This window comes from Lonchura striata, chromosome 2 (genome assembly GCF_046129695.1).
Source record: "Lonchura striata isolate bLonStr1 chromosome 2, bLonStr1.mat, whole genome shotgun sequence".
NCBI lineage: Eukaryota > Metazoa > Chordata > Aves > Passeriformes > Estrildidae > Lonchura > Lonchura striata.
In genome coordinates this window covers 102,816,791-102,832,738 of record NC_134604.1, presented here as the reverse complement: position 1 = coordinate 102,832,738, position 15,948 = coordinate 102,816,791, and the positions used below count along the sequence as shown (strand labels likewise).

Here is a 15,948-nt window from a genome sequence, read left to right as displayed (position 1 = left end):
ATATAGATTTATTTTGAACCATATTTTTACCAAACTCAGAGGGAATAGCAAAAATTACCCTTGACCACAACAATTTAATGGCTATGCCAATCATATTCCAACTGTCACAAGAAAGGCATATTTTGTTTATTGGTTAACTGTTTCACTGTATTATTTGTTTTATATGCTACACAGTTCACTTATGACCTAAATGACATTTCTATACAGATTTTAACAACATGAATACCATTTTTATCACTTATTTTGTGTCCGTTACATTTGTGAAGTGCTGCATTCAATTAAAAGGATACATACAATATTGTTTAGATGGTTTCTTTTGGGCATGTAGAAGCTGGCCAAGTCCTGGAACCACTATTCCAACTTGAGAATGTGAGTGAAACATGCTGCTCTCCTGTCTGAATCAAACATACAAACCCACAAGTATCCAACTGAAAGAAACCCTACATGTGCCCATGGGTAGGCATTCAAAGCTGCCCATGGCCAATGTGGCTGTGGGACATGATGGTGTTACCCATGGCCTCATGAAGGCAATAGGTAAAAATTTCCTATTATGTTTCTTTCCCTTTTCCTTCTGTTCCCTTAATTTCTTCAGCATTGTTCTTTCTACATGTCTCTCAGAGCAAATCTATACCTGAACCAGAGATTAGGCTGATGAGAAATGGATAGAAGCTCATGATGCCTTCATAGCACAACTAAATTTGCTTCTCTGCATTGCATTATATGAAACATTTTACTAGCACTTTTGCCTTTGAATAGACTTTGAGGCTTTTAAAGTAACTTCAAATCAGATTATTCTATAACTTCATAAGCCTTTTCAGCTCAGTTTCTACTGCAATGCAGAGATTCCTTCCATTTCCAGACATGTGGACCTGGTTACCATCACAGCCTTATTTCCTCATTACATGCTCACTGATGGAAAAGGCAGCAAGGAGCTGAAGTCCTAGAACAAGACAAACAATCCCCTAAGGCTATAAAAACAAAGCTGGGATGTGACCAGTATAACCCAGGGTAGAAAGATGTAAATATGTTAAATGCTCCAGTACCTCCAGAGAGGATATCCAGGTGTTTTTAGCTTTTACCAGCCAAGCTCTGCTGGAGCTTCATGAACATGAAGTACTTGAGGAGAAACTCGGGCACCACAGCAGCTCAGAGTGTTGGACTCTCCTGCTGAGGTGCCCAGGAGCCTCCTGGCAGTCCAGGCTGAGACAGCTGTCTTTGAAACATGTAGACATCATCAGAAATTACAGTTTTTTCACTTGTGAAATTTTAACAGTGTATGTACCTCTTTTGGTAAAGACTTGTATTTTCCTGCCTTTACAGTAAAAGCTAGAGTGTGCACAATTATATTTAGACTGTAAAGGGCTAACCTGCAACAAAGCAGTGAAGAAATTATTTTAAAGATAATTTCTTACTGCGCTAATTAGAGACTGAAATTTTTCACAACTATTTCTAAAACAGTTTATTATGTTTATTTAATTTCTGGACAGTTACTTGAAATCCAGTGCACTTTCTTAGCTGGGAATATAAAAATGCCAATGGTTTTTAACTGGAACACAACTATAATTTTTTTGTATTACATAATTCTTACATTTCCAAAAAAGAGTTTAAGATTTCCTTTGCATATAATTAAAACACATAAATCTGTAATCTATCTGCCAGTTTCAATATTATTTTAATACATATATTTAAATGGAGATGAAAACCACAGAAAATTTTAATAATTAACAAATGTATGGAGATTCTATTGGAAAATATTTTTAACTATGCACTTAGATTAAACCCTTTGATAACAACTGCTAGATTTTTATTCTATAACAATTACATGTCTAACTATAGACTATTGTGAAAATAGGGAGGAGAAAAAGAAAACGGGAACCTTGTTATTTAGTCCAACTTGCCATAGTTGGACTCTAGACATTTTTAAGAAGAAAATTTTTAAGAAAAAAACACCAACTCCATCTGTTGTTAACAGTGCAATGACATTCAAAATTTCAGACACCTACCTAAAATCTGTGCAACTGATTTTTAATTTGTTCTCTACAAATTTTTTGTTTATTTACAAATATCCATTACAAAAAATTAACTGAACAGAATTTCTTTAAATACTGTGATATTTACAATTATAGGAAACTGCTAGTTTTTCAGTGGGGTAGTTTTGTTAGGGCTTTTTTTATAGCAAATCATTCTGCACCATTAAACGTTTTTTAGATGCCACTTTTATAAAGAAGACTTTTGCAATACGTTGATGGGTATTTTGCGCATAAGTTTATTAGGAAACTGTATGTACATGTTCTGCACTTTTTAAAATGCTAGTTATTGGGTACTACGATTAAAGGTTTTATAAATACATGCACATTTGATTCAAGAATTTTCACCCAAACTATGTAGTTGAAGTATCTACTTTTTACTTCCTTTCAGCCTTTCTGTAGAGAGGAACAGGAGAAGTAAGGGAAAATCAACCACTTAAGTAGAGTTAGACCTGAAGTTTCCAAAATCATGAGTTTTTTGGTGAATTCTTCTCTGTATTAACAGCACCTAAATATATGCATTTTGAATTCAACTGTTATAAAGCATTTTCCTGTATTTTTTCTGGAAGGGTCTGTAGGAGGCAAGAAACACCCGGAAATACGCATGATTTAAGCAGCAGTTATTTTGGCTAAAAGTTACTGTCTCCTTTCCAATTTATATTATTAGGTAAAGACCAACTTTTGCAATAGGTCCCTAACCAAATCGTCACTTGAGGTATTCTCAACGAGATCACTGCTGCAGCCAGCTGAGCCTTGCCTGGCCAGGTGATGCTGCCCCAGCAGCTCTGCAGAGAGAACCAAGGAGGAGCTGACCTGGCACAGGTCCTTGGGAGGACTGGAGGGAGCAACAGCTCAGCCCGAGCCCTGCTCACACCCTGGTCCTTGCTGCCTCACTGGCGGAGGAGGAAGGAGACTGCCTGGCTCTCTGTGGGTGCTCTTGCAGCAAATATTGCCCTTAATTACGTGATTAAGAGTCACCAGGCTGCATTTCAACCACATGGATGGTTAGACATTGCTAAAGTGGAAAAAAAGAAGAATTTTGCCAAACTTGCACCAGCTTAATTCAATTTGCGGCACAACTCCAGCTGATAGCTTTTATTTTATTTCTCCCTTATTAAAACTAGAACTGGAACATTAATGATAGTGCATGTGTACATATCTACACATGTAAATTTAGCGAAATCCCAGTGGTACAAAACCTAGATTTATCCCCTCAACTGTTCCAGATGTATGAACTTCAAGTGGCACATTTTGCTATTAAACTTCCCTTATTTTCAAATGCAAATAAAATAACTAAGAAAACTCCACTATTAATTAAACAATTTAAAATAGTCTGGTGATCACAGCACAGTGAGAAGCTGTTATTTTTCTGTCACTTTTCCTACAACAAGCGAGCCACTCTGTATTGCTAAGAAGACATGAACAAGTGAGCACACATGCACTGGAAAAGGCAGAGGAATAATGGGAGGAAGAAGAAACAGGAAGGGAGAAGAAACAAGGTCAATAATAAAGTTTATCTGTGTAGGTTACAACCTATTGTATATAGCAGGGAGTTATGCAAGGAAAAGCAATCTTGGTTACTATCACAAAAAATAGCCTGTAAGCTTTTCTTCACATTGCAATGCTGCTTCTAGGCTAAGAGAAAGTTGTTTTGATCCAGTTACAAAGTTATTATTATTAAGTTATTATTAACTGATTATTATTAACCTGACATTGAACTTCTTTTGATCCATTACTCTATCTCCCTCCTAAATAACACATTATTTTCCTTCAATAAAAACAAAGCACAACACACCAAGAAAATTCCTTTACAGAAAACATAATGGACTTGAGAAACTACAATATGGCAGAGTTTTCATCTCTTGTGCCCCAAAAGTTCAAGACAAAATGCACTGTTTTCTACCTACAGAAATAAATCACATTGAACATCTGCTTGCACATCAGATTAGCAACAGCTCAAACAGTTTGCCTCAGCTTAATAAAAATATTAACACTCTGTGTTGGTTTCTTTTACAATACTGAGGAAGAAAAATAGAATGCAAGAACAAAAACTTGTCTAGAAATCAACAAAACAATGAAAACAATTTCTAGGATGGGAAAAAAAAAAGCAGGGCAGAAAATTTATATATGAGGATTCAGAAACACCAGAAGAGGATACAAGAGATGTTCAGTTCACAGACACAACACAAATTAGTTTTTGCCTTGCTATGGTATCAGCTATCACACTGGTTGCATTCAGTCAACACAAGCAAACCCTGTTCACTTTCCAAGGCTTCAACTGCTATGTACCCTTGACCAGACAGTTTTAGTTGCAATGGCAGGTCAACAATACAAACAAAACTTTTGAAACCAGTGATTTTATGAAATTTTAGTATCCTGACAGTCAGAAAATGCTAGACTGCCACAATCTTGTGATCACTTTAGAATATAACAATTTGAATCTGCTGGCATTTTACAGAATAGCTTTTAGCAAATATTAAACAGGCACTTCTACATTACCATGGTAATTTTTTAACACCATCCACTTTGTTTACAGCACAAAAAATAATACCATTTCTGCTGTGGTAATTTAATTCAGCAGTAGTTTTCTGATCAAAGATTTTTCTTTTCTGTAGACACATACATAAAAGCAGCAGAAGGAGCTGAAGTCAGCATAATTGTAAAAGCTGCATTTCTGTAGAAAAGCTTCACAGTAAAAAGGTAATCAACCTGCTCACATCAACAGCTGCGAAATCCAAAAGGAAAGAGGCCTGGAATTGTAAAGGGAATTCATCATTAACTAGTGGGATGCATTTTAGTCCAAAATTATTTAACATTTATATCAATGGAGTCAAAAAAGAACGAAAGCACCATTAAACAAAGGTAAAACAGAATCAAAGACCAGTGAATGACACAAAACCTGACTGCTGAGTGAGCAGCATGGCTTTTACTCCAGGGAATTCAGTAAAAAGGGAAAAGAAAATAGAAGAAAAGAAAAAGAAGAAATTAAACATGCATGCTTTCTATTTCCCAGAATACACACATTAAAAATATAATTTCAGAACAAGGAAACCCCACACTAGGCCCCAGATTCCTGGAGATTCAACACTCCTTTGTTAAGGACTTGGGAATCGTGGGGTCCCAGTTTGAGAGTCCAGAGTCCTTACTCTCACATATTTCATACTTAGGGTTGCTTCAGAGACATGGATTATTCAGCAAGCATACAAGAAGTTACATGTTTCCAAATGACCAACTATATAAAAGGTTATTGTATTTAAGAACAAAGAATGCAAGATAAAAGCTAGTGATTTGAAATAATACCATTACAGAACAAAATAAAATTAAAACCAAGTAACAAGCATACTCTCATTCCAAGGCTATGCTTAAAATCAAGAATCAGTCCTTTAAGCATTTAAATAGGTAAGCAGTGAACAGGAATGGTTATGTAATCTTTCCATGCAGCTTCTGGAAATTTATGTACTCTGCTGGCATACATACTTTAGGAAGGATCCTTAAAATAGTTTAGGATTAGAGATGAAGATTTGAAAGAATTTTGAAAATGAGAAAAGGATGTGAAAAACAATTTTTGAAGAAAAACATAAGAAGCTCATTATAACTCTTGCAAACAAGCAAGAGGAGTCTACAAAATTATTTGATTATAACCTGTAAAATCCTATATTGAGGCATAAATTTGGTTACAAAAGATGTTTAAATCCAGAGGATAATGGTACATTTAAAACTATGGTTGGACATAGAAGCCAGGTAAACACAGGCTAACAGATGAATACTCTTAACAAGAGCAATGAGGGATGGGAGCTACTTAACAAGCCTGGTGGAGTGTTCTTTAGCACTGGGACCTTATGCAAACAATTGAGGCACTACAGGCTCAAATTCAGCTAAAGCCACGGGGTAGAGTCTGCTCTTTATGAAAATCTACTGGCTTGTGGTATACACAGCACAGTCAGAGTATTCTCTCTTCCCCTGATATTCTAGCAAGATGGAAACATTGACTTCTGAAAAAACACCCAGATCAAACCAAACAAAAATTTCCAGCTCTTTCTCTACTATCAGGGTAGCTCTTTTACACCTGACTATTGCGTATCAGGAGACTTCAATTTACAAATAATCTGAAATCTTTGGGAAAAACTAGGTAGCTGCTGATTGTAAAAAAAATTGTATAGGACAGCCATTCTTCTAGTGATCTTTAAGATGCAATTTGAGCATAAAGTATGTTTTCATTGTCTGATTTGTTATCTATAGCTTAATAAAATTTTATTGCAAACAAATATGAGTTCCTTGTGTGTTATCCATACTACCCCATTCTTTGTCTGCTCACTGCACTGTTTATTTAAGATTGGAAGAAAAGTTCTGCCCAATTTTTTACAAAATCTTTGACTCTGCTATGTGGCAAAAGATGTATGCACCAGAATACTTGGGTGTCACTACCATTAAATAGAAACTCTGGAACTGCATGTTAGCAGCCAGCTTCCAGAGGCAGCATCAGCAATTTTCAGCTGCAGAGTGCTGTAAATGCTTTGTGAAGGGCTCCTTTCCATTTCCCATTTCTTGGACAAATCAATAGTCCAAGATTCCTTTTTCTGTTTACTTCATGCATTTTGATTCATAGCCAGCTAGCAGATCAATACTGATTTGTATTCTAAAGAATGGATAATCTTTATTTTTATACAGGAATAAGCTCCAACTAAACTTTCAAATATCAGAGAGAGATTCTTCAATGATAATGATGTACAAGAAAGATTAGCTGATACTGGTGGAATTTGGGTTGGTAATATTTCAAGTGTTTTGTGGATGGATATCCAAAGTAAATGAAAAATGCTTGTTGTCAATTCTACGCTTGCTGCTGCTCATTAATTTCCAAACCAGAGCTCTGAGAATCTGCCAGTTCCTGTGTACATCATTAGTTTTTGTACAGAATTTGGAAACTAGACTTACTATGTGATAGAGGGAGCCAAAGAAAAATAACAAGATGGTACCTTAAAATAAAATATTTTGTTACTGCATAGTGTCTGGAATTTAACATACTGAGAAACAAATGTCATTGAGAGATGCGTATTCTCTTGATATATGGAAAGTGCTATAAGGTGAATGTCTTATCACATCTAAAATATGTTGTGCTCTTCTAACTCCATTTTTTGGACACACTTGAAAAGAAGCAAGTTACTGCAATTCTCCTTTTGCATCCCATTCAGCAGAACCACTACCTTCACATTTATACTTGCATTCCTGAGGGCTGTATGTTAAAAACAATTATATGCAGTAGAGCTCCTCTTACCTCAAAGGAAAACAAACACCTCCCATGAATTTTCCTGCCATTATCAGGCCTTCAAAGTACCTGTAGTAAAGGGCTTGTCTGACAACACTTAGCATATTGAAAAGTGATGGAGATACTGGGAAGAAGGTTTCTAGCCAGTCAGGAAACTGCTGCTGCTGCTTCCCTTTCCACCAGCAGTCAAGGCAGACATACCACACTGCATTTCCAAGTGCCATTTTCTAATTCAGGAAGTAAAACAATGCTGTCCATCCTTAATTTTAACAGCAAAATCAAGAATTCTAAAATATTTCTTTGAGACCTAGTTATTGTCTGAAGAATATAAATCAGCGCAACAGCATTAGTCCAGAGAAGGTTTGAAGAACACTATTAAACCAAGACTGTCTCTTATCACAAGCACAGAGCAATGACTTTTGTTAATGTTATTTTTACTCACATGGTACAAAGCAGTTTCTGGTCCAGGTGTGCCCATGACTTCTTGTCTCAATGACTCCATTTGTAAACTAGGCAACAGTGAGTAATGACTTGGACTACTACTCTTGTCTCCCTTCTTTTTGGACTTTTTCCCAGTATCCTTTTTGCTATTCCTTTGAAACATGTAGTCTTCTTGACCTATTTTCTCATTGCTCATATAGCGAAGCAATGAATTTTCTGTTGAAAGGAAGGTAATGGAAAACACCATTGTAAACTGTTACAGGCATGTAAATCCTGCTTCCAGAACATGCAATATTCTTGCTAAGATCTACTGCCAATTTTAACTCTTTGGGACTATTTCATTAACAAAACCCATATGCTTCTTTGGTTCAGATATAGTAAGAAAGCAAACTTTTGGTAGGGAAAACTTATTACTCTTACAGTTTTCTGGTATATTTTAAATAAGCGAAAAAATATAAAAGAAGATGCACATCAATAAATTTTGTCTTGGAGTTTTAAAAAAAATGAGCAATGATGGACTTAGGATAATTTTTGGGGTTTTGCTACTTTTTTACCAGGAGTCATAATTAATACAAAAGTTAGTGGCACCACACATTTTAAAGTACTTTGCTCTGAACATTCATTGGAGATCATTCACCATATCATAAATACTTTCCCTGAATACTCTTCCAGCATGTAGCAATTTGTAGCTGACCCAGAAGCAGTCTGTCAATTTAGGAAACCTCAGATTTCTTTTTCACAAAACTGTCTATCTTTCCTTGCATTAATGTGAACTTCTAGTACCCACTACCTCCTGTGGCAAGAGGTTCTTTAGCTTGAACATGAACTGCACCAGCTCATTTTCTTTTTATCCAGCAACTGACAGATATTTGAACTCTCTGCTCTTGTTTCAGATCAAACACTGACAAATCTGTTTCCTTACTTCACTCCACACAAGCTTTTATAAATGTTTTTTACGTCCTGCTCAAGTTCCCCAAATTGATAAAGGCCAGCCTGTGTAACTAACCCCAGTTTAGGAATCAATGCAGGCATCTGATTAATTTTTGTTGTCTCCTAAACCTTCTTGAATTCAACTGTATTTTTCTTAAAGATTAGGAGACTGGAATTGCACACACACATAGCATGAGCAAGAACTGACACGGCAGCATAAGAATGCTTCTAAATTTGGTCTTGTATTCTTTTCCTAATAATCCCTAAGTGTTTCCTTTTTTGATCCCTACTGAATATTTAGTTAACATTTTTGCAGAAATAGCTATCATTACTGTAACATCTTGTTCCTGGCTAATAACAGCAATCTCAGAGGTCATAATTTTGTACATGTAGTTATGCATCCAAGCCTCATAACCCAGAAGAATCTTATCCTCTTTGATTTTGAAGTAAATCTCATTCTGCTCTAAAATGCTTTCCAACCAACTTCCTCAATCCTAAAATAGACTCTGCAAAAAATTAGGCATATATAATAAAGAAAATACCCAGACAGGTTCACAAACATACATAGTTAAGCAAGCAGCAAAATGATGTTGAAATACATAGCTTAAAGTAAGGTAAAATCCATAATACCTTGTATAAGATATAGGTTCAGATTACTTACCTCTCCTAGTATCTCTTTTAATTTTATTGGGGTCTTCATAATCTCCCACCCAGTTGTATTCTACTGGCATAGAAATAGGCCTCAGCTTCCCTGGAAACAGAGGAAAAAATTGAAATCATGCGCCATAAGGCAGCATTAACCCAAGGTTATTTAGAAGAAAGAACAAATTATGTGCTAAGCTGCTATTCTACAGGGTTGCTTATGAAAGAGGATCCAGCGTTGCCTCTGAACAAGAGGTCAGGACAGGAGTTCTGTTTTCTTTAACAGAAAAGAAGCAGCTAAGTATTTAATGGATTTTTTTTTTAAGTTTAGAAAATAAATCCAGTGCCCTACCAAATCATCAGTGGAGTGACGTCTGACACTGACAAACGCATTCAAATTACTTCAGTTTCCACTGAGCAGAATCTATTTCTTATTCTGGAAGCCCTTGGCACACACATGAGAGAACTGTTTTAAAGCACATGGGAATTGTTGGTAACAGAAACTTGTGCATATCACTGAAGTACCTTCACAAATAGCATATTTGCTGGTGGGTTTGCAAGATCCATCAGTGACTAAGTGAGAAAGGAAGTAGAAAACCTCTACATGTAATTTCTTCTGTAGCATTTCATCCACAGAAAGCAAAGTACATTATTATTGCTAAATTCACTTTGACTTCAGACAGCAATAAAAAGAATAGCTGAAGACTATCCTATCTTTTAAATTTTGATTGGAAGATGCTGAATTGATTTTAAAAAATGCTGTAAACTATGACTTCTGTTTAAGGATTGCACATATATAGCTGAAAATCAGTGTGCTGTGGAACTTAGTGGGGCCACTTAAAAGTGGTCTGAATTCTTTAGCAAGTTAAATAGTGCATTGAAACAAAGCGTGGGCAAATAATGTACTGAAAGAAAACAGAGAAGCAAAGCACATGGCATATTATCTGACATACTGAAAACAAAATGTTTTCCCAACAAGATCAGGCCTTGCTCTTTTTAAAGCAATCTACCAGTCACAAATCAAAAAAGCAAGTAAATAGTTTGATTTTAGAAGTAGCAAAGCTTAAAGTAAAAACTTCAAAAGTCCTGTAAATTATTTTAGTAGAAAATCCCTACACAAAAGTCTTGTTCCACATTTTTGAGGTTAAATCCTTGATACACTGCAAAAAAGAGACATGTTTATAATGAAAACAAATATTGAAACATGTCCATTTCCCTGCTGAAGTACTGCATCCATGGAAAACACACCAACACCATGCAGGCAGCACAATGATAAAACTTATCATCTTAAAAAATAAAAAATTGAAAAAAAAAGTTGTATGTTCTGTTTAGACCACAGGATCGGGTCACACATACTTCACTACTCAGGAAAATCACATATATTTTAAACTTTTCTCTTATCATTCATTTTCCTATTTAGGGACACATATTGAAGTCTGATTCAATCTGAAGCTGGTGAGATTTAATGCACAGAGTAATTTCCTGAGTGGGGATGTATTCGGCTCATGTTTACTTGATCAGAAACAGCTCTCAACAGTTTCTTCTTCTAGAAAGTAAAACCTTTTCTTTGTGAGGCTAAACACACAGCATCTTATTAATAGGAACTGCACACTTAATAAAATAGAAAAACTACAAAATTGATTGTTAAAATCTGGTTGTTATCAAAAGTAACAACACATTTTCTGCAAAACTTTCAGCTGTTCCAAGTTTCTGCTTTTGTATCTGGCATTAAAACTGCAATGATCAAATTTGTTTCTTTCCTTAAACTCAAGTTTCATTTGCTTGTTTCCTCTCCTAACAACCTTGTTTTTATACCCCTATGGATTCCCTAATCTCTTTTCCATTGGGAGGACACTCAGGAAAATTTTTATCTTGTAAGTGAACAGAAGCTTTCCAAGGCCAATTAGCAGCAACTATGGAAGACCTCAAAGCCAGTAAGAGCATGAAAGAGAAATATCTTTGCTAACATTGTCAAAAAAATGTCAAAAAATTCCAATAAAGAAATTACAGAGGGCCTTATTAACCTTTCATGTAGGAGAACTGAGAAAAGTTTTGTAAAAAAGTTGACACATCACAAAAATTAATGTTAATGTTGAAAATAATTATTTCTCTAGGCCTGGGAACTCTCTTTGACCTTCTTTAATGGGTGACCATAAGCCATAAAGTGTTATTGTCGTTTTCCAGATTTCTGTGAAACCCTAAGGTCATGCCTACCCACAAACCTTATGTTAATAAATGCTATGTGGGAAACTTTAAAATTTAATGGTGAAATGGTAATATTTTTAGAAAATACACTTAAATGAAAATGGACTTGACAATTCATTAAAAATGGACTTGAATTCATGAAAAAACATGAGATCAAAAGACTGTAAAACAAATGTGTTAAATAATGACTGATTTTCAGTGGAGTCTTTGATCCATGTCTTTATGAATCTTTTTGCTAGCAGAAAAAAAAGGCCAAAAAAGTTATCCTATAACAAAATAATGGATTCAGCAGTCCTTGAAGAAGATACGTGTTCTTCACTCTCAACCACCAGTATTAAAATTTAATGTCTGGAACAGTGAGTACATCTCTGTTAATGGAACTGACTGCAGCCACCAATTGTAATATTTGAAATACTGGAGTAATAAAATTGATATATCCATTTTCAAAACTTAGCAGTTACTGTGCACAGAATGGGCATGGTTAGAAAACACTTGAAAACACTTGGAAATCAAAAGGATACTGAAGATTTTTCAGCAGGATGGTGTACTTGTGTAGAAAATTTTGTGAAAATGCAACCTTTCATGTTGTGCAAGAAAATTGATCCAGGTCCTGAGGATATTTTATACAGCTCAACTTCAATTTATATCAAGGTTCCCAGGTGATTCTGGGGCTTGGCTGCATGATGTACTAAATCTATGCTTCCTCATAATTTATATCTATTTTCTTCACAAAGGGATATGATGACAGGATTGTTACAATGACTCTAACATACAGCTTGTTCTCACTTTTAAAGTTGAAGTATCACAGCAAGTAGGTTGAAAAAATATTCAAGAGTGTGCTCAGCTAATACTATAGTAGTCAAAACACCTTTTTTAAACATGAGATTTCCTCTTCATTTTCCTCTATAGACTAACAACTCTGTGTCTGTACAATTTATTTTTGGCAACAGAAAACCAGTTCTCCCAGTCCAAAGCTAAACAAGTTACCATACAAGGTAAAGGAAGAGTTCCAGCAGTTTCAAGGGTAAAATAAGCTGGAGTACAAGGGTTTGAGCATCAGAACTCTTACCTGATATTTACAGAATTTACAGAAATTGTTCCTGAATTCTCATCCTAAATAAGCCAAAATCCAATAAGTGGATGTAACACGAATACACATGCATGTTTACATGCAAAATTGCTTCTTAAACAACCTATGCTCTCAAATAATGAGGAACTGCTATATGTAAAAAGCCATCACTTGCAATATAGGAGGTTATAGAAGGTTAATACAGTATTACCAAAAAAAGACCACTACCATCAGTCATACTTCAGTTCTGGGACTAAAGAAAAATTATAGAGTTTTAGAGAGCAGTGCAGCATGAAAGCAGCATGTCATCTCTTAGTAAATCTGAAGGAGTTTAATTGTTATTATACCTAAGAAAATTTTTCCAAAGCTGAATTCCAAAGCTTATTCAAGTCTTACCCTTATAATGAGAGAAAATTTCCATTCTGTATTTTTCGTAAAAAAATATAAGCTTCTGGTATATGCTTTTTTCAATAAAATGATACTGAAACATAGTCTGGAAAACTAAGCTGATAGCAAAATATATGTTCAGAAAACCCATCAGTTTTAAACTGGACTTACCTATCATAATAAGTATTTTTCTTTCCTATAACAGAATAAGCTCTTAGTCTGAAATTAGACTAAAGTAGTATTGAATTCTCAGCAAAATCAATGGCCACCAGAAATATTTTCATGGTTAAAAACAAAAGCAGATGCATGAAAATCCTAAAATCAACAAATGGTGATTATCTTTATGAGATCAATGCTGTACCATATGTCGGTGTGCTCTCTCTCCTCCCAGGACCACTTGTTCTTCCTTTCTCATACTCATAGCAGTACAAAACTGCATCTTCTTCAACCACATTAAAGCGTTTCCGATATTCTTGGTCCAGAAATGAGTTTGGAGATTCAGATCCTGTATGAACCGGTTTCCCCACTATATGTCTGCCAACATCATCACAGGGGAGATTACCCTTTTCATCCCTTTAGTTAAAAAGAAAAGTTATTAATATATTGATATATTACACTGATTTTTTTAATATTGTAAATATTGCAATAAATATGGGTCTGTGTCAATATTTCATGCACTGAATCAGATGAAATCCACCCCACATCAGGATCACACAGAATATATGCATATGTATTCATTTATAGGCCAGTTACCTCACACATTTCTGTTTGTTCAGTTCTTTACTGATTTATCCATCTCACTGATTTCTCTTGAAAAAGTATTATAGAAATAAAATTGATGTGCAGTTACTCTTTTAATTTTTCTTGTTTTTTCTGGAGTCTACCTAGCACTTTGTGATGTAGGGCAGAGGAGTAATGTTTGCCTTATATTTTTGGCCTTACACTGGATATTTTTAAGACATAGCTACATGGCAAGCATCAGCAAACTCAATCTGGTTCCTTATACTTCATCCCAGATCAAGAAGAACCAGGCACAGAAGATGTACAGACACCTGACATAGTTTTGCACAATCATTTCAGGTCTAGAAGTTGTATAGGTACATCAATGCAGTCTCACATACAGTGTGCAGCACCTGCTTACCAGCTGCTACCCCAGGACAGTGCTAGCTTTGCACTTTGTGTCAGTTCCCCATGATCTTTTTGCTTTCCTCCACCCCTGCCCCACTCTTTGAAAATGGAAAATACTCAAAGGCATCAAACGAGAGCAGGCAGTGCTGGGTTAGGAGTCCTTTCCTGCATTAGATGAACCAGGACTCAACTAGTAAATGTGCAGCTACAACTGCCTGGAGATGGCTACAAAAGACTTGATCAGACAGTCATTTCTGATCAACAAAATAAAGGTACTCAGGAGAGAAGTAGGTATTCAAGAGGTAATCAAGAGACAAACTGGGCCATATGCTCTTGTTGGAGTCCTTCAGCCCCTGTGAACTTCCCTGTGAGTTCCAAGCTGGCCAGCGTGCTGGCCCCTGCTTCACCTGGCACCTTGAGACTCCATCTGAGGACCAAGCAAAGCCTCCTCATGGCACCCAGGCAGCCATGAAGGATGAGAGAAGGCCATCCTGCTTCAGTGTGACAAAGCAACATCACAAACCCCCACTGATCTCACACTCAGTTTGGCAAGCTGCTTTCCCAGAGCAGGCATGGTGCTGGCTCAGTGAGGGAGGCTGGCACAGCCCCAGCAGGGCTGTGGGCTCTCCTCCAGGCACACAGAGCCCTTCTGTGCTGACAGAGCTGGGGATCCCAGCAGGTAACACGATGGAGACTGACACAAACCAGCCAGATGCTAATTGGTGCTGCAACCACCATCAGGGGCTGGTCCAAGGAAGGCAATGCAGTCTGGCCTAGAGGGATCTTTACTGCAAGCATGGAGTTAATACAGAGCCATCAGGCACACAACCTTTGCCACAGCCCTCTAGAGATGAGGGCTCCAGTTCCCATCCCCAAAAGTTCTTGATAAATATGAGCAGGCACTAACACACAACCAGCACATGGAAAGTGTTGGTCCCTTTTTGTCATGCCATCCATGAGAGGATATGTCAGCCACTGTAGTGTTTGTGGGTATCATCACCAAAGCTTTGAGTTTTACAATTAACATCAAAATATCGTCTTTTCCTCTATTCCAGTAACAAAAGGAGGCATGATTGTTTGCTTTTCTTCCTTTGGAATGGCAACAACAAACTGAGAAACAGATGTTGAGCAGTTTGATAATATCCAAAATACACACATGATTTAATATAGTTAATCATGAAAACCTGATGAAATACCCAAACAAATTATTCAGAAACACAGCACCCTATGTGACAGGTGAAATCAAGAACAGTCTATTTGGATTAAACTGATGAAAAAATTCAAATGTACCAAGCTTAATCTCTCTACAAGATTACAGCTTGTACTAATATGTACTATAAGATTTAATCTGAATTGGTCCAAACTACTGCATTATCATCATGATTTAAGAGTTGTTATTAAAAATAATCAAAATTTGTTTGGAAGGTCTCAATTTGTACAGCAGAACTCAAAAACTGAGGAGTAGTGAATGTTTAGCAAAAATACTTTAAAAATGAGGATGCACTTCGTATCAAATTAAAATATTCTTGTGATGGTAAACATAATCAGTTTCAGAAGCACTAGGTTTTTGCCATATGACTACTGCATTCAAAGAGAAACATACCTATGACTACTCTTTGGTTGGGTATTTCTTCCTCCCAGCTTTTTTTATGTTAATGGATTAGAATTAAATACGTGGTTCTTTTCTGAAAACCGTGTCCTTAAAAATATTTGTGTGAGCATAACAAAGGATTCTTATCAGAGAGGTAAAATATGTATTACTGTATTTTACTGTATTACACAGTAAAATAGAGTACTGTGCACAATTCAAGTGTCATGACTAAGAATGTTCTCATGTAAAGAAAAAAAATAGTTAT

At 36.0% G+C, this 15,948-nt stretch overlaps 1 protein-coding gene across 7 annotated transcripts in view; it reads right to left on the bottom strand.

Moving 5' to 3' along the window:
* CNKSR2 (connector enhancer of kinase suppressor of Ras 2) overlaps nt 1–15,948 on the bottom strand; it is a 205,531-nt gene that overhangs the window by 67,971 nt on the left and 121,612 nt on the right. For all 7 annotated transcript variants that reach the window (XM_077781642.1, XM_077781641.1, XM_077781643.1 and 4 more), the window contains 3 exons: nt 13,326–13,537; nt 9,323–9,412; nt 7,733–7,947 (listed from right to left, as the gene is read on the bottom strand). In XM_077781642.1, coding sequence (XP_077637768.1) covers nt 7,733–7,947; nt 9,323–9,412; nt 13,326–13,537 — 517 coding nt within the window. The remainder of the gene's footprint in view (nt 1–7,732; nt 7,948–9,322; nt 9,413–13,325; nt 13,538–15,948) is intronic.